Here is a 19174-nt window from a genome sequence, read left to right on the forward strand (position 1 = left end):
ATTAATTGAACTTATATTCCCCTGTACAATGGCGGCAGGTGACAACATATTGCTCCACTGTTTTGAAATAGCTTTTTCAATCTTCCACATCATAATTAAATGTACCATTCTCTTTTAAGAAAGATGTAAACGTTTGTTATACTCAATAGTAATGCAACAAGATTTGTTTACCTGGACAATTTCCTGCAGGAATATCCCTTAGTGCTCTTTAATTTAATAAGACACTACAAGTAACATTAGGAATGAGAATTTCATTGCCAATGGTGTGATGAAAGTGTAAAAATAATGCACTTGTGGAAATTATCGTGTCAGTTAAAATCTGTGCAGTTTTCTTCATTCTAAAAGACTCAAATAGATGTAAGGCATTTTTTTTGCTACCCAGACATTTTGATAATTGACCTACTGCATATACATTTATATAAGATCAGAATTTTATGTTCCTGTTATGGGTTAAAATTTGAGTGTGTGTTGCGGGAGGGGGCGTTGAGGTGGTTCCTCTTATACGCAGTTCCTCTTATACTTCAGACAATGAAGCAGTCCATATCCGCACAGAGCAAGACCTGGATAACATACAAGCTTGGGCTGATAAGTGGCAAGTAACGTTGGCACCACACTAGTGCCAGATAATGACGATCACAGAGTCCCACATCAACTGCATCCTGGGGATGACCAGAAACTGCACCAGCCACATAAATGCCGTGGCTACTAGAGCAGACCAGAGGCTGGGTATCCTGCAGTGAGTAGTTCACCTCGAGTCCCCAAAGCCTCCCAACAACTACAAGGCACAAGTCAGTGTGATGGAATACCCTCCAATTGCCTGCATGCAGTTACAACAACATTCAAGAAGCTCAACACCATCAAAGACAAAGCAGTCTGCTTGATTGGCAGTTCATCCACCACCTTAAACATCCATAACCTCCACCTCTGGCAAAAGAACCAGAGGGAAGATGAGGGGAGAATTTTTTTTACTCAGCGAGTTCTTATGATCTGGAATGCACTGCCTAAAAGGGTGATGGAAGCAGATTCAATAGTAACTTTCAAAAGGGAATTGGATATACACTTGTAAAGGGAAAAACTGCAGGGATATGGGGAAACAGTGGAGGTGTGAGACTAATTGGATAGCTCTTTCAAAGTGCCAGCACAGGCATAATGGGCTAAAAGCCTCCTTTAGTGTTGTAAGATTCGATGACCACTGGCAATCCTGTGGCTGCAGTGTGCACTATCTACAGGCTACACTGCAGCAACTTCCAAGGCTTCTTTGACAGCACCTCCCAAATCCGTTACCTCAATCACTTAGGTGGAACTTGGGGGAGGGAGGATTTGTTATATAGAGTACTGTCTTGCATGCAAGTATATACAGTATTTCAGGGATATATAAATAAACTATGTGCAGTGAAATAAACAATTACTTATATCATAATTCATCATCATCATCATCATAGGCTGTCCCTTGAAACAAGGATGACTTGCTTCCACACCAATGCTAAGGAACACAGTCCCATAAAATTGGAAATTTGACAGCACATGACCCATAATTTAAAATAAGTTATTAAGTCATTCTATAACTGAGTAGCATGCAAAATACATTTACATGCAGATAATGTTTAAGAAATAATCAGCTGTTTCTACCATCCCATTTTGACCATTTTCATTGGTGAAGAGTGTAATTAATGGGTTAGGATGGTAAATATTTTAATTTATATTCAATAGAATAACTTTTTGTCTAATGAATCAGATCACAATTTTTAAACTGACAAATGTTTAAAACAATTCCATTAACCCAAGATAGCAAGAATCAATTAAAACAATGAACATAGAATATCCTTCGAAAAATAAAATGCTGTAACGGCCATTCTTGTGTTTCTCTAGTACTCTGCAACAAAAGGAACAAAAGGGAGGCAAGAGCATCAGAATTTATTTTTTAGCTTTGATACAAAATACCTTTTTCCTTAAAAAAAACCTTCCCCAGACATGTTTCACTCTCTGTGTTGTGCACACAGATACTACATCCTGTCTTCTGGTATTTTAATACACCATGTGTGCTGCTAGAAACTGCCTATACAAAAGGTAGCCTGTTCACCTTAGGGGGGGGTTAACATTCTTCATTTGAAGCTATCCTTCATTTTCCATGGCTGTCAAGCAATCTAACACAAGGGAAACCTATCCAGTTAAGAGATTTTTGTACTTCCCCCTCCCATGATCGTATTTGTGGCCTGTAGTCATTTGGTCTATCTTTAGTTCCTTTCAGAAAGAGACTAGATAGGGGAAGAAATAGAACACAGACCCCATTCCTTAAAAATTAGGGAAAACAAAAGCACTTGTTAATCTGATTGCTAAACAAATCTTGAACCATGCTTAGGTACTTCTGTTCTAAAAATTCTGTTAGAATTCCTAGATAAGCATACTGCAAGAATGGATATTTTTACATGAATATTAAATGGCACAAAATGTTTGCATAGGTTATTTTTTACATGAACATATTGCATAATGGTACTACAGGTATTTAGAAAAGCCTTGGGGCCGAATTTTAACGGGGAAGGCAGGGGGGTCTTGAGGCGGTCCGGATACCCGGGAGATCGGGTTTCCCGCAGGCCCTTCCAACTTTAACAGCATAGCCTGATTTGTACAGGAAGCCAATGTTTCCCATCTGCAGCCAGCCAGATTCAGAGGCTGGCTGGCTGGCAGGCCTTCAACACTAGGCTGCATTGAGGAAGGAGGGAGGCAGAGTTCAACTGGAGCAGCAAAGTGGGGGGGGGTTCTCACCGGGATCCCGGGCCGGGAGTGGGGTCTGAAAGATTTGGGGGGGGGGGGGGACCGGGAGAAGGCCAGAGGAGTGGTGGGGGGTGGCTAGGCCTCGGAGGCCTGGGGTGAGGGTTTTCCAATCACGGGGCCTGGGTTAGGCAGAGACCCTTAATCCAGGTGGCAAGTGTAAAGGCATGCAGCAGTCCTTGCCTTGCCAGACCAGCTAGTCCCCACGCTCCCAGCTCGCATCCCTATTAAAATTCAGGATGAAATGACCCCCATAGAATCTTACAGCACAGAAGGAAGCCATTTGGCCCACTATGCCTGTGCCGGCTCTTTGAAAGAGCTTTCTAATTAGTCCCACTCACCTACTCTTCCCCATTGCCTTGCAAATGTTTCCTTTTCAAGTATATATCCAATTCCTTTAACCTTGAAACTGGTCTACAAAGTAATTATTGTTCCTCTATATTCTGTTCTTGGTAGTAAAAGTCCTCCATTTGTATTCAAAATATTTTTTCAGGTAACCACGATTTTGGTTCTCATTAGGGATATGTTCTGCAAATTGATAAACTGTTCTTTTATGACAGGTTTAACCTAAGTTTTATTTCCACAATGTCAAAATGCTAATACTGGGCATTTAGTTTTGTCTTTCAATAAACAAGCCATCACTTAAAGGCTGGTCTAAGCAGAGTACCAAAGTAAAGATTAGCTACCTTCACAGGGAGTTTCTCATTCTCAAAAGTAGGCATAATCCACATGCCAATGATTTCTCAGAAGAGGCACATTCCAAAGTCACAAGTGTGCAACAGGGACAAAGTTTAACTTTGGAAGTGGCATAAAATGAGCGGTAGCGGATCGACTGTCCTTTATACACCCCACCTGATTTTCCTTTCCATTGTCCTTTCAGATGTTTTGCTTTCGTAATGTCGGGATGATGTCCACCTGAACCCCTTCCCCACTTCTGTATAGTATAAAGAGCACAACCAATGTTTTGACCCAATGTTTTTTTTTTGGGGGGGGGGGGGGGGGGGGGAGTAATGAACATAATGATACATAACCCTAAATATTTCCCTGCAAGTGATTGAGTGGAAAGCAAGGGGAGACTTCAGTTTTTACAAAACACCCATGATTTGAAGAATTTAAAAAAAACTATACAGGCTAGACAGTCTTTCTTCTTTTTTTTAATTCTGAAACCATCAACACAATAGAAGACTTGACAATTATTACACATGGAAATTTGTTCATTGCTCAGGAAATGACAACCTGGGATAATTTTTGACTTCAGCATCTCGGCAGTAATCTGACAAAGCGGATTGCCTGCTCGCCCGCCTGCTCTTTATAGTACTCCATACTACACAGAAGTGAGGTGGGTGGGGGATCATATGGACACCATCCTGATATTATGAATGGAAAATATCTCAAGATGTGAAATTGTGTGGATTTTATAAAGGGTGGGTGATTCGATCTGGCAGATTATCGCCCAGGTGGTAAAGGCGAAAATCGACTCCTCTGGCTGTGACAATGGACCAGCCAAACTGAAGAACATCCATGTTGGATAAATCAAAGCAATAGTTCTTTACAAATATATGTGGATTATTCCATGATGCAGCTTTGCAGTAATGTAAATCCAGCCATGAACCAAACAGAATCTTGACTTCTGTTCTTAAATCACCTAACCTTGACCAAGGTTAGAGTTTAGAATTTTTTTTTTGTCCCTCTCCAGGACAGTGTATATGTGGAACATACTCCCAAAGAAGGTGGTTGATTTGGGGTCAACGGTCATCTTTAAAAAAGGACCTGGATTAATATCTCTAGGAAGAAGGATTAAGAGTTACAAAGATATTTAACAGTTGCTCGATTTTTTTTCCAGAGGAGCTGGAGAAGAAAATTGACGTTCTCCAAAGAAGGAGACTAACAGATGGTGCAGAGGGAAGATCATAATAGAATAATCAAACATTTACTCTGGACAGAGTAGGCTAAATGGCCTTTTCTTGTCTCGATTTTCTTAATTCAATAAATCTTATATTGATCAATTCAAAGCTGGTAAAGTTTAGCCAGCAAAGCTTAAAAGTTCAAAAGGATGATACATGAGTTTATGAACAATGATATAATTCTATTGGAGGAATTAAAGAAGAGGATTATCATACAGAGAAATGAGGGAAACATCTGCATTAGAACCACAGAAAAAGAGGCTTATTCCTGAAGGTACAATGATCTTGGATTCAAGTGAGGACTAACAATTGTTGGAGATATTCCAAGCCTAGAGCAATTTCTTAAGGGGGTTACAGCGCATAAAACACTATCAAAAAATCTTTCATATAATGATATAAGCACAATCAATTGATGATTTCTTGGAAACCATTAGTATATTCACCACCAGAGCTATTCTGAGGCTCAGGCACCAATGCTGATTTGACCTTAAAAGGGTATTTCATTCTCGTTTTGGAAAGACAAAATATTTGAAGTATATTGGAATGAAAAGCTTTTTTGCAGTGATCTATTTTAGGACTATTGCTGGGCAATTGAAATTATTGTGGCTCCTGACTATACCAATAAAAATATTTTTAATCCTACTGTACCCAGTCTTCATCTTTGTAATGATCCAGAAGATTGGCAAAAGCATTCAAAAATCTTCCCCTATTATAGCATGAACATAGTCTTCAGGACCAACAGTCTGCAATCTCTATTCCTAGAACAAAAGGTTCTCAAAAATTATTCTTGTCATTTGTTGGTGTTCTCTTCTCTCTATCCATCCCATTTAAAGCAATTAGTTTGTCTCCCCTTGGCTTCAATTTGCATTTTCTTCTCTTGGGTGTTCTAGCCAACAATCCTCCCTCAATCCATTCCATCAAAATCAGATTATCTGGTCATTAATTCATTTTCTGTTTGTGGAACCCTGTTGTTCAAAAATGCGTTGATGTGTTTGTTTACATAACAGTGACAGCACTTCAAAAGCAATCCATTGATATTAAAATACTTTGGGATGCCCTACTGTATATAAATGCAAATACTTTTTTTTTCTTATTTAGGTTAATTCCCTCCTTATTCTTACTTTTCTGTCCCATCCTGCTATGCAGGATCTGCCTCCTGCTGCTTCTGTGTTTGTACAGTTCTAGTTCAATTTATTTTGAGGAATTCTTCTGCAATTTCTGATTTTCCAAATGAAAGACCATTATTCTGATAGAATACAACATATAAGGGCTGAAATTGCCCATTTGCATAGGTCCAGTTAGCGTCGTAGGCCGGTGATAAGGGTGCATTAAAGGGTTTTCGCTCGGGCTCCCCCGGCGAAAAGGGGTTTGTGCTGCGCCACGGCGATGACGTCATCGCCTTGCGCGCCGACCCCTTATCGGCTCGCGCTGTCCCCTTTGCGCCCCGCAGGGGAAATTGACCCACAGGATTTTCCCCGTGGGAGCAAGGTCTGTGCGGGACGACGCCACCGACAACTTTCCGGTGCGAGAAACTCCGGCCGCCCATTAAAGGGGAGGTGCCGCAGCCGCCATCTTTTTTATGTCGGCTGACTTTTCAGTTGGCCCGACAATGGCAGCTGCTGGTTCGCCCAGGTCACCAACAGGCAGGCCAGCACCCCCACTTGGTCTGGTCGACACCCTCCCTGGTCATCCGTTGGGTGGCACTGAAGGTGCTGCTCAGGTCGCTACAGCCTTCCCTTTTAAGAGAAAGGGAGGGATGTTGTGAAGCGGCGCGTCAGCGATGCGCTGATGTCAGCACCGCTGTGCTGATGTCATCAGCGGCGTGCTAATATGAATAGCATGTCGCTGAGCGTCACACGCCATGAACAACGCACGAGCACTGATAGAAGGCACAGTTACTGTACCCACTATTTTTTTCTGCAAAAGAGGGCAAATCAGCGCCGGCGTAGTTCGACCCACTAATTCGAATTATGCACTGCAAATCCAGCGCGGGACAATTTCGGCTCCATAATCTCGCCAACCTGCTTCTCTGAAAACTATACATGCGCTCTTAAATGGATATCATTTGGTCAAGTGCTTTGCCAATTGTCACTGTACAAGGAAATTCTTTTGCTTTTATAGGTTTATTTTGGTAGCTGCCCACAATATGAGCTCTTTCCCCTACTAATTAGGAAAACAGAAAACAAATAGCCTCGGTTTGTCTTCACTCTTGAAGATTGAAGCCAGAGTTCTCCATAAATATATTTTTTTTAAATCTGATTTTATTTATAGCATTATTTTCAATATCCTGTTGGGTCAGTTCCCTTTGTATTCTCAGGTAATCCCAAATTCTTGATTTTTCAGTGATGTCTGTGGCCAGGTTGTTTATCTTCCCAGTGAAATGATTTTGCCCTTTTCCTTTCGGTAATCCAGTCAATCTCTGATATAACTACTACTCCGCACCTCCAGTGTATTGATTGCATATTGTTTGCTTTAGAACTCTTTTTTTTTTTGTTTAAATTTTTTCTGGTGCATTCTTCAATTATTCTCTTCAATCAGAGAGCTCTAGTTTATGTCCTCTGGTTGTTGAAAATGGGCTTGGATTTTTGCACTTTGCCTTCTTTTCATAACTGTTTTAAGACATCCTCAGATTGTTGTGCTTGCAAATTCATTCTCTAACTGGATGGCCCAATAAGGCCACATTTTCATGAAAAATGTGTCATTTTCTGATGGAATTATATCATAAGGTTGAGCAGTTCTGTCACAGTATTTTGAGTTCTTGTATGCATTGAGGTTTCAAGAAACATTGATCTTCTGCATCTATCCCCAGTCTCCAGTACTTCCATGCCAGCTCTCCTCGGGGCCTTGGATTCAAAATATCATTACAGAATGCCAGAGAACTCTTCCAGTTTTGTTTGATTTAGAATTGGACTACAATGATGTCTGTCCGCAGAAGTACATTGTATTGAAAGCAGATATCTAAATCACACTGAAGTCCAACTTAGTGAGGTCAAGTGCTCTGCAGACCCTGTTCCCTATGTGCTCCTTCCAGGAATGCATTTGCTGGTACCAGCAGCACTGCTAATAGAAACCATATCCTGCCAGATAATGAGATGTGAAACAGCATTTCAGTGACAGTTTTGGCATGCACCAACAGAAGACTTTAGCCATTAGCTTCTAAAGTAAGCTTTTGCTGCAAATCTGTGGCCTGACCCGAAAGATATCAGCTGCAAACTAATTGGTAGCTGCAATGTAACTGCACCCGTAGACATTTTCTGCGTCTCCATATTTTTTGTGGAAATAATAATTTTTTTAATTTATGGCTATTTGCCAATCTTTAATGTTTGCCAATCTGGGTATTAATAAGTAGTGACTTTAGAAGAAACAATTCTTTTTTGGGGTGCTTATTCAAATTTTTGATTTCAGCAACCGATCTGAGTCACCTTCTGCTTTTCCTCTTGGCTTTATAGCAGTGGCTTAAAACATTGCCCATGTTTAATAAGGGCATAGAAACATAGAAAATAGGTGCAGGAGTAGGCCATTCGGTCCATCGAGCCAGCACCACCATTCAATAAGATCACGGCTGATCATTCCCTCAGTCCCCCTTTCCTGCTTTCTCTCCATACCCCTTGATCCCTTTAGCCGTAAGGGCCATATCTAACTCCAATGAACTGGCATCAATAACTCTCTGCAGCAGGGAATTCCACAGGTTAACAATTCTCTGAGTGAAGAAGTTTCTCCTCATCTCAGTCCGAAATGGCCTACCCCTTATCCCAAGACTGTGTCCCCTGGTTCTGGACTTCCCCATCATCGGGAACATTCTCCCCGCATCTAACCTGTCCAGTCCCGTCAGATTCTTATAAGTTTCTATGAGATCCCCTCTCATCCTTCTAAACTCCAGTGTATAAAGGCCCAGTTGATCCAGTCTCTCCTCATATGTCAGTCCTGCCATCCCGGGAATCAGTCTGGTGAACTTTCGCTGCACTCCCTCAATAGCAAGAACGTCCTTCCTCAGATTAGGAGACCAAAACTGAACACAATATTCCAGGTGAGGCCTCACCAAGGCCCTGTACAACTGCAGTAAGACCTCCATGCTCCTTTACTCAAATCCTCTCGCTATGAAGGCCAACACACCATTTGCCTTCTTCACCGCCTGCTGTACCTGCATGCCAACTTTCAATGACTGATGAACCATGACACCCAGGTCTCATTGCACACCCCCTTTCCTAATCTTCCGCCATTCAGATAATATTCTGCCTTTGTGTTTTTGCCCCCAAAGTGGAGAAGGAGACAATTACATTATCCAAGTTGGATTTCCCTAGTCTTTTAATGGGAGGGATGAAAGAAGGAACCCTTCCAAGAAAGGGAGTTAACTTTAGTCATGACTTGGAAAATTAAGCAGTACTCCTCCATACTGTACCATATTGATGCATCATTATACATAGGTTGAAGTATTGCAATGACTCTTCTAATAACCATGGACCTGAATGTTAGTGCTTGAACTCTGCAGAGTATTTTTATGGCTACAGAGAAACACTGTTTGGCTGTCTTTCACATTTCTTTGGAGGAAAGCTCGTCAAAATAAGACCTGAAATAGCATTTATTAGCTGTTACATTAGTTTATACTTGGTAAATCACATTCATTCACTATCTCAGTTGATAAAGGCAGCGTGTAACTTGAGTCACTTAGACTAGAGCCCAATCTGTGCTGAGCGAACTAAATCTCACTGAGGATGGAAATAAGGGTTTAGCATTCCTTGAGTACGGTTCCTGATCCGGATGGTTATCCAGTGATCCTTTATGGAAATTATGCAAGTGTGGCCAATGGTGGAAGATGGGATCAGTCTGGGCTGTGATTTCCCTTATGGGCAGAAGAATTGGTAACTCTTGCTATTTAAATTCACACTTAAAAAACAAGTTGGCATCAATGAAAGTTCAGTATATAATGCTGTCTTTTGACACAAGAAGCCATTTCTAAAGTTGGGCCTGCTCGGAAAAGAACATTGTTTGAATAACTGAACAACCATATCTAAGACATCATAGATCCCCTTAATCTGCTATTTAAATATTACATTCTCAGCAAGAGAGTTCTCTCTCAGAAATTACAGTACAGAGACCATTAGGCCCATTATACCACTTCCACTGCGAGCTGTCTAACTGGAGCTATCAACTCCAATCCCATTTTCGGACACTATTCATCAGCATCATCGATGAGTCCCTCATATGATGCTTGGTTTGTTTAAAAAGGATAGTGAAAGCCAAGTAAACTACCACCTTGTTTATCTCTGCAGGATGTTAGTCATAGCAGCCCCCACCCAAAGGGAGTTCAAGAATTGTTACTTGCTAGTATCCTGGTGGCCATGACTTGCGTATCTTCTTCCTTCTGCAGCAGGTCTATTTTATATCTTTCGGCAGGAGTCTCTGATCAATTGGGTACATGCTTTGGTTTAAAACCAAGGCAAATTCTAAAGCATTAGATGTACAGATCATTTCCACCGACTTGTCAGTAATTGGCTCTGGCACCCTCAAGCTCTTTTAATAGCCTTACACTGATAAATCTGTTGCGATCTCCACCTCAGAAGAATTTGCATCTATTTCCCTTAATGTGTCATGGCCCAATAAATTTGGTAATGGATGAGGATTATAAACATTTGCACAGAATTTTAAAAGTTTTAGCAGATTAGAAAAAAAAACCTATGGTGCTGGACTTGTAAAAGCCCAGCCAAATTTGTACTGGACCAAGAAAGTGTGTAGGGAACATAATGAATAGCTGCTGAAAAGTCTAATATTCCTTGGTGGTTTCTCTGCCGGTGGGGAGGAGGGAATGATGGAGGGTTGGCAGGAAAAGTGCACATGAAAGGATGAATGAATATTCTGGGATTTTACTTGATTATCTTTGGAGAAGAGATATTTATATAGAGGGTTCCTTCAATAGATCAACTGCATAAGGGGAATGCACATGATCGATTGCTTGATGCTTTTTTATGTTCTTTCTTGGGTGGTAATGCCTCATGTTGGTGTATTAGCATGTTGTACCCCAAAGGAAAATACAGATTCACCTAATTTCTCACTGGGGACTTTCTGATTTCACTTGGACACTCCTTGTGCATGTAGCTGGGAATGGAGCCCAAAAGAACACAAATGATCATTTACAAAAATCAAGACGGTAGGATTGTGGAATTTCTGACAAAATATAAATTTCCAATTCCTGAAAGTATTGGGGGTAATTTTCACTTTTTGTGAAGGCGGAAAATGGGTGGGAGCGGATCAGCCACCTGTTATACACCGCAGCACATTTTCTTTTCCATTGACTTCAATAGAAAAGCAAATGGGGTTGGTGTCGTGGGCAGCTGATCCACTCCTGCTGGTTTTCTGCCCCCGTTGAAAGTGAAAATTATCCCATTATCTTTGCATTTTCATTATAGTAATAACCACATTATATATTCATTGTTAAACATGTTTCTATTACCTAAATACGTGCACCTGTAATTTTGGCAGGGGTTCTCTTGGGGAGATCAGTGGCGTAAATGGCTAAAAATGACCATTACTTTAATTCCCACCATAGTTACAGCAGCAGAGTGGGAGAACCCTGTGGAAATTCAGGGGCTTTCTGTTTAGAACTTAAAACACACAAATAAATCAAAACTATATATTTTAGCATATTGAACTAACTGTCTCAACAGAAGTGCTGGGTCTGTGCACTTCATTGTATGTTTAAAGCCCAAACTAACCTGTTATTTTATCTCGAACAAGTTTGCATGATTCTATTTCACCGATGCTCCCAAACAAACTTCTGAATTCTTCCTGTGTCATATTTTGGGGAAGATAGTTGACTATGAGGTTGGTTTTGCTGTCATCTGTAGGAGCCCCTGTCTGCATAGGTGATGAGCAGTTTCTACTGTTGCTTGATGGACCATTGGGTGTGTTGGACGTAGGGCCATTTGACACCTGAGGTTCCATGGTGCTGATTATCTAAGAGAATGCAAAGTCAGTATTAAAATTCCATGGATGATTACAAAGGAATAAACACCCTTCCAACAGTCAGACATGCCTATCGGTATAGAATATGCAACTTTGAATCAACTCCTTTAAAAATCACAAAGGTACTAACTGTAACTTCACTAGAATAATACACCTCAGAACATTAAATATAGAAAACAAACGGGAGGTCACACTCCTGAATCATAGTCAATTACATATTCTGTCAGCTGGGCAGTCACATCTGTTAGCTTTAGACAAACTCTTAGGTCTAGAAATTTGATATGGCCGGGAAACAGCTGGTGCCACTGCGGGTCGAAGTTAACGGCCGCCCACAAAAAAACTGTAGGCAGCATCTTGGTGCTGCCTGCTGATTTAAATTAGTATAACACAAAACCTGCTTTGTATTGCCTTGTTTCGGGCAGTAGTCTCAGCAGGAGGCCCAATGTAGCGTGGCCGTAGCATCCCTGGAGCTAGCCTGTCATTTCAGAAAGCAGTGTTGATCCCTTAAAGGGGAAATGCCTTCTAAAATGAAAAAAATTATAATTTAAAAATAGGCAGAGCTCAACTGCCTTCTGAAAAAAAAAAACAGTAAAAAGAATTCCAAAATGGCAGTCTTCAGCTCTTAAAGTTGAAATGTCTTTCACATATTTAAAAAAAGGTCATACAAATGGTTCAATCAGGCAGGGATGGAGCACCCAGGGTCTCGCACGCAGCACTCCAGCATTGTGCAGAAGGTTAACACTGCAAGAGAGGTCCTCTACCCACAGGAGCCAGGAAACACTTCAGAAAGAATTACGTGGGACCAGATCACAGGCAGTCACCACCAGCAGTGTCGCCCGCACCACCTGGCTCCAGTGGTCAAAGAAATTTCATGAGCCTCACACACTGCTCATTGCACGACCCCCTACCCCCATTACTCAGCTACGAACATTCTGTACCAAACACGAGGCACACCTCCAATTCCTAGCTTCGCCTCACCCCCTTGGATGAAATGGTGCTGGCCATTCTTGGCAGGGCCATGGCTGAGCCATTGGCCAGCAGCAAGATTGAAAGAATACAGGATGCTGGTATCCTCATACGTTACCCTCCTTCTCACATCCCACTTCCACCTCATCCCACAATATCTTTTGATTTACAAGGTGCACATGGTGTCAGCATGCAGCTCTTGCTTTTCTGCCCTCCCCTCACCACAACTCTACCCTTGTGCCTTTTCAAACACCTAGATCACATGGATGAACTTTAACAATTGTACATCCCTGTCTGGAGTAAAAATAAAACGGGGAAGGTGGCTCAACCGTGGCTAACAAGGGAAATTAGGGATGGTGTTTAAATCCAAGGAACAGGCATATAAATTGGTCAGAAAAAGCAGCAAACCTGAGGACTGGGAGAAATTTAGAATTCAGCAGAGGAGGACAAAGGTTTTAATTCGGAGGGGGAAAATAGAGAATGAGAGTAAGCTTACAGGGAACATAAAAACTGACTGCAAAAGCTTCTATAGATGATATGTGAAGAGAAAAAGATTAGTGAAGACAAATGTAGGTCCTTTGCAATCAGAATCAGGTGAATTTATAATGGGTAACAAAGAAATGGCAGACCAATTGAACAAATACTTTGGTTCTGTATTCACTAAGGAAGACACAAATAACTTTCCGGAAATACTAGGGGACAGGGGGCCTAGCGAGAAGGAGGAACTGAAGGAAATCCTTATTAATCAGGAAATTGTGTTAGGGAAATTGATGGGATTGAAGGCCGATAAATCCCCAGGGCCTGATAAGTACTCTGGGATGCAGACTAAGGAAGTGGCCGTAGAAATAGTGGATGCATTGGTGGTCATTTTGCAACATTCTATAGACTCTGGATCAGTTCCTATGGATTGGAGGGTCGCTAATGTAACCCCACTTTTTAAAAAAGGGAGAGAGAAAACAGGGAATTCTAGACTGGTTAGCCTGACATTGGCAGTGGGGAAAATGTTGGAATCAATTATTAAAGATGTAATAGCAGCGACAGGATCGGTCCAAGTCAGCATGCATTTATGAAAGGGAAATCATGCTTAACAAATCTTCGAGAATTTTTTGAGGATGTAACTAGTAGAGTGGACAAGGGAGAACCAGTGGATGTGGTGTATTTGAACTTTCAAAAGGCTTTTGACAAGGTCCCACACAAGAGATTAGTGTGCAAAATTAAAGCACATGGTATTGGCGGTAATGTATTGACATAGATAGAGAACTGGTTGGCAGACAGGAAGCAAAGAGTAGGAATAAACAGGTCCTTTTCAGAATGGCAGGCAGTGACGAGTGGGGTACCGCAAGGTTCAGTGCTGGGACCCCAGCTATTTACAATATACATTTATGATTTAGACGAAGGAATTGAAGGTAATATCTCCAAGTTTGCAGATGACACTAAACTGGGTGGTGGTGTGAGCTGTGAGGAGGATGCTAAGAGGCTGCAGGGCAATTTGGACAGGTTAGGTGAGTGGGCAAATGCATGGCAGATGCAGTATAATGTAGATAAATGTGAGGTTATCCACTTTGGTGGCAAAAACAGGAAGGCAGATTATTATCTGAATGGTGACAGATTAGGAAAAGTTGAGGTGCAACGAGACCTGGGTGTCATGGTACATCAGTCATTGAAAGTTGGCTTGCAGGTACAGCAGGCGGTGAAGGCGGCAAATAGCATGTTGGCCTTCATAGCGAGAGGATTTGAGTATAGGAGCAGGGAGGTCTTACTGCAGTTGTATAGGGCCTTGGTGAGAGCACATCTTGAGTATTGTGTACAGTTTTGGTCTCCTAATCTGAGGAAGGACATTCTTGCTATTGAGGGAGTGCAGCGAAGGCTCACCAGACTGATTCCCGGGATGGCAGGACTGACATACGAAGAAAGACTGGCTTATATTCATTGGAATTTAGAAAAATGAGAGGGTATCTCATAGAAACATATAAAATTCTGATGGGATTGGACAGGTTAGATGCAGGAAGAATGTTCCCGATGTTGGAGAAGTCCAGAACCAGGGGTCACAGTCTAAGGGCAAGGGGTAAGCCATTTAGGACCGAGATGAGGAGAAACTTCTTCATTCATTCGAGAATTGTGAACCTGTAGTATTCTCTACCACAGAAAGTTGTTGAGGCCAATTCGTTAGATGTGGCACTTACGGAAGAGAAAGCAGGAATGGGGTACTAAAGTTGCAAAAATGATCAGTCATGATCATATTGAATGGTGGTGCAGGTTCGAAGGGCCGAATGGCCTACTCCTGCAGCTATTTTCTATGTTTCTATGAAATCCAGTCTGCCCAGTCAGTGGATGACCAAAAAGAGGGAGAGGAGAGTAAATAAGGAGAAGAAGAAACACAGTCACTCGATTTGACACACTCAGCCACCAGCTCTTCGAAGTCGTCCTGCATGGCCATCTGCAGTGTCCCCCACTTAAAGTCAGCAGCCTTCCACTAGCCATGCTGCAGCCACTGGGGTAGCACTGCGTGACATCACGAAGATAGGCAAAGGCACACGGAAGACAGTCACTAAGGGAATGCACAAGGGTGATTAGTTGATTTCTGACCTCGACTGATGTCACAAGCTGCTAATTTACATTTCAGAATCCAGCGCCGTCAACAGCAGTGTTATGGCCATTAACAAAATGATGGCCGGCATGTCCCATGACGGAAATGGGCGGAAGTAAGAGGGATGCAATTTTTTCAACAAAACTGGCCTTAACAGCTGCCATTACACCAGGGAATTTCCAGGCTTTAGAATCCATAATTTGAGATAAACATACTGCGCATTTAGAAATGCATGGGTGAATCAAAAACAGCCAGCACGGATTTGTTAAATGCAAGTGGTGTTTGACAAATTTTTTTTGAAGGAGAGGATTGGATAGATAAAGTAGATGTGTTGTATATGAATTCTCAGATGTTCAATAAGGTGCCTTAAAGCAGTTTTTAAAAAAAAGTTAAAATTAGTCATATGGTACAAGAAGTGTAGCAGCATGGATATGAAAGTTCGTTGACAGCCAGGAAACAAAGGGTTAAGGTAAATGGGTGCTGCTCAGATTGGAGATTGGTTGGTAGCGTTGTACTGCAGAGGTCAATACTGACCGCATTTTTGTTCTTAGTGTTTATAGATGGCTTGAACTTGGGCATAAGGAGCAGAATCTTTAAATTTGTCGACACAAAAGTATGGGGTTACGCAAACAGTAAGGCAGACTGTAAAAGACTTAAGGTGGACATAGGTTAGTCGAATGGACAGACAAGGGAAGGTGCAATTTAACATGGATAAGTGTCGGGTTATACATTTTGCAAAACAAAAAAACAAGGAAGGGGAGTATACGCTTAATGGAAGACACTGAAGGGTGTAAATGGGATTCAAATATATATGCAACGAATAGCCTCGGGGGTTCTCCTGATCAGCCGCCATAACTTCAGTGGAAATCCTGGATACATCAGGATTTGTCCGCTGAAGTTATGGCAGCTGTTTGGGAACCGCTGAGGTAATTCCCAGCGATAATTCCTTGCAAGAGTGAGTGCAGGTAGATAAAGCCGTAAGTCAACAGCATTCTTCGTTTTACAAATAAAGGCATAGCATGCAGAAGTAAACAAATAATGATGAATTTATATAAAACAGTTGGAATACTGAATGCAGTTTTGGACATCCCATTGTAGCAAACACATGAGGAGCGTAGAGATTGTAGATGATGCCAGGGATAGGAAACTATAGGCTGAATTTTAATGGGGAAGATGGGTTGGGGAGGGGTGCTCTAAAGCAGCCGGGAAACTCAGGAGAATGGGTTTCCCCTCAGGCCCTGCCAATTTTAACGACAGGGTCTGATTTGCATGGGAAGCCTCTGTTTCCCAACTGCAGCCAGCCAGATTGAAAGGCTGGCTGGCTCCAGCCGGGTAGGCTTGTGGCACTAGGCCAGAGAGGAAGGAGGGAGGGAGCGATTGCGTGGGGGGACAGGGGTGCAGGTGGGTGAGGGGTGTTGGAAACTATCAGGGGCCGGGCCAAGGACAGAGGGGGGGGGGGGGGGTATCTGAGGAGATCTGGGGCCGGGAAGAGCACAGGTTTGGGGTGGGGTGGCTCTGAAGAGAGCAGGGGGGTGGGTGATGTCAGCAAAGATTGGCAGCTAGAGGAGGGGGGGGAGGGTAGAGGAGGGGGGGGAGGGGGGAGGAGGAGGCAGATAACATTGGTAGGGCTGGAGGAGCGCGGGGGCGGGGGCGTTGGAAATCAGAAAACAGCAAGGAACGGGGGTGTGGGAGCGGCTGTATAAAGGCACTTACCTCCTGAATCCAGCAGTCTTCGCCTTGCATTAGCTGGCGGGTATCACGAGGCATGCAAAACCCAATCAGATAAAGTTAACTTCAAAATGGAGGTTAAAGCACTTTTAAAAAATACTTCAACTTCCCACATGCCCCCAACCCACCCGTTTTGTTAGGTTAAAATTCCCCCCATAGCTATGAGGAGAGACTTGAGAAACTGGTACTATCATCACTGGAGCATAGGTGGCTAAGAGGAAATTAATAGTTTTAAAACAAAATTATGCAGGGCTTTGATAGGTTGAACAAGGAGAAATTATTTCCTCTGGTTAAGAAGTTACTGATTAATGTCCTTCAGGGAAGGAAACCTGCCACACCTACATGGTCTTGGCCACACGTGACTCCAGTTCCAGTTGAATCTTAATGCTCAGATAACTAGGAATGGAAAATAAATGCTGCCTTGCTAGTATTGCCCACATCCCAAGTGCAAACAAAAAAAATCACTGACCATGGGTCATCAATTTTAAAATTGTCACCAAGGGAGTGAGGAGAGAAGTTGGGAGAGATTTCTTTGCTCCGAGGGTTGTTGAAACATGGAATGCTTTGCCACAAGGAGTGGTTGCGGTAGAGAGCATTGCATCTTATGTAGAAGAATGGAATAAATATTTTAAACAGAGAAAGACAGAGGACAATGGGGAGAGGGCTGTGGGTTAAGTACTCAATTGCTCTAGCAAAGAGCAAGCATAGACATGATGGGCTGAATGTGCCTCATTATGTGCTATTAACCTTCATAGCTCTATACACGATGGTGTATTTATCCATTATATCACTGGGGGTAATTTTAAAATTTGGGAGATGGTGTAAAACAGATGATATCGGATCTGCTGCCAATTGTGGAAAGGAAACTCTGCGGGATGTATTTTGGGTGGTTGATCCAATACCATCGGCCAAAGCTAAAATGACCCCCACTGACTTTTGTGATTTGTATAGCTTTATTGGTGCTGTACTGTCATCTTGCAAATTTTTAGTAAGAAAAGTTGTTTTTTGTTTCTGTAATTAAGTCCAGATTTGAAATGCTGGCTAAAATCACATTGCTTCTTTGTTAGAGATCAGAGCTTAAGATTATTACATAGCAGTATATAAATGTAGCAGCATAATAACATTGTCAAAGATCACTGTAAAAATAAACAATACTGCTCAGTGTTTCATAATGAAAAATGGAATTTACCTCAAACCACAGGTAATTATAATAAATCTCAGTAGTTAAACATTATAAGCTAATTTGTGTGGAATATTTTCATTATAGTCTTTAAATCACTTTGTAAAACCAATGAAAAAAAAGAGTCAAGCAAAGTGAAAGAAATCTTGTAGCAAAGGTGCATGTCGGACATCACTGGCAAAGCTTTTACGTTCACTGCAAAATTCTATTTGTTTCCTACTTTCTAACAAATATTTTTCATTTGGACAAATATATATTAATGTTAAGTTAAAGGCTTTCTGTATCAACAATTGAAAAGGACTATTGCACTTGTACATATATTAAACTGACTTAGTCATACAACAGAATAAAGCAGTAATCCAAATTTGTCAAAAATAACCTGCAGCTTCCTTTTTAGGTTACATATCAAATTCTTACCCAAAATTATAACACTCCCTCATTTTGACTCATTTTTAAACACCCATTCTCTCACACTCACAAATTAACTCGATAATTTCTCCATGAAACATAAGACAAGATGCAATTACCATTGTGCAGCTGCGGACTGTGGCATCAGTAGCACACAGTGCAAGGCTATCACTGTTTAGTTAATCACAAGCACAGCACTGCTTTTTAATCTGATTATCGGTGAAGCAGGTATGGCTCATTGAACTGCCAACACAGCCTATGGCTCTCTCCCTAACACTTCTGTATTTTATGCCAAAAAGTCAATTTAAATTACTGAATAAAATGTATCCCATTAGTGTCTACTGTTGAAAATAAAATCTTCCCTGGAGTCTTTGTTCTTTTCAGCTCACCAAAAACTGCCTTGAAATAATACTTTACTTCAATTTCCATATACCCTGTACTCCATTCACTTCTTCCCCTTGCCCAATTAAAACAAAATAAAACAGATAAAAATTCCAAAACAATGCAATAATCAATGAGGACATTTGATTATATACATTATTGGGATTATTATATCCCATTTCAAAATAGTTATTCTTTTATATATAATGTATGCTACAGTTTGTAGGAAAAAAAGGGTTAGAGAACAAAAAGTACACAACTGTGAATTAGGCTGCACCTCTGATGACTTAT

The 19174-nt window shown here is 41.6% G+C and overlaps 1 protein-coding gene across 2 annotated transcripts in view; it reads right to left on the reverse strand.

Annotated features, from left to right (window-relative positions):
* elavl4 (ELAV like neuron-specific RNA binding protein 4) overlaps positions 1 to 19174 on the reverse strand; it is an 85163-nt gene that overhangs the window by 47694 nt on the left and 18295 nt on the right. For both annotated transcript variants that reach the window (XM_070886903.1, XM_070886904.1), the window contains exon 2: positions 11384 to 11624. In XM_070886903.1, coding sequence (XP_070743004.1) covers positions 11384 to 11624 — 241 coding nt within the window. The remainder of the gene's footprint in view (positions 1 to 11383; positions 11625 to 19174) is intronic.

This window comes from Pristiophorus japonicus, chromosome 8, assembly GCF_044704955.1.
Source record: "Pristiophorus japonicus isolate sPriJap1 chromosome 8, sPriJap1.hap1, whole genome shotgun sequence".
In the NCBI taxonomy this organism is placed as follows: Eukaryota; Metazoa; Chordata; class Chondrichthyes; family Pristiophoridae; genus Pristiophorus; species Pristiophorus japonicus.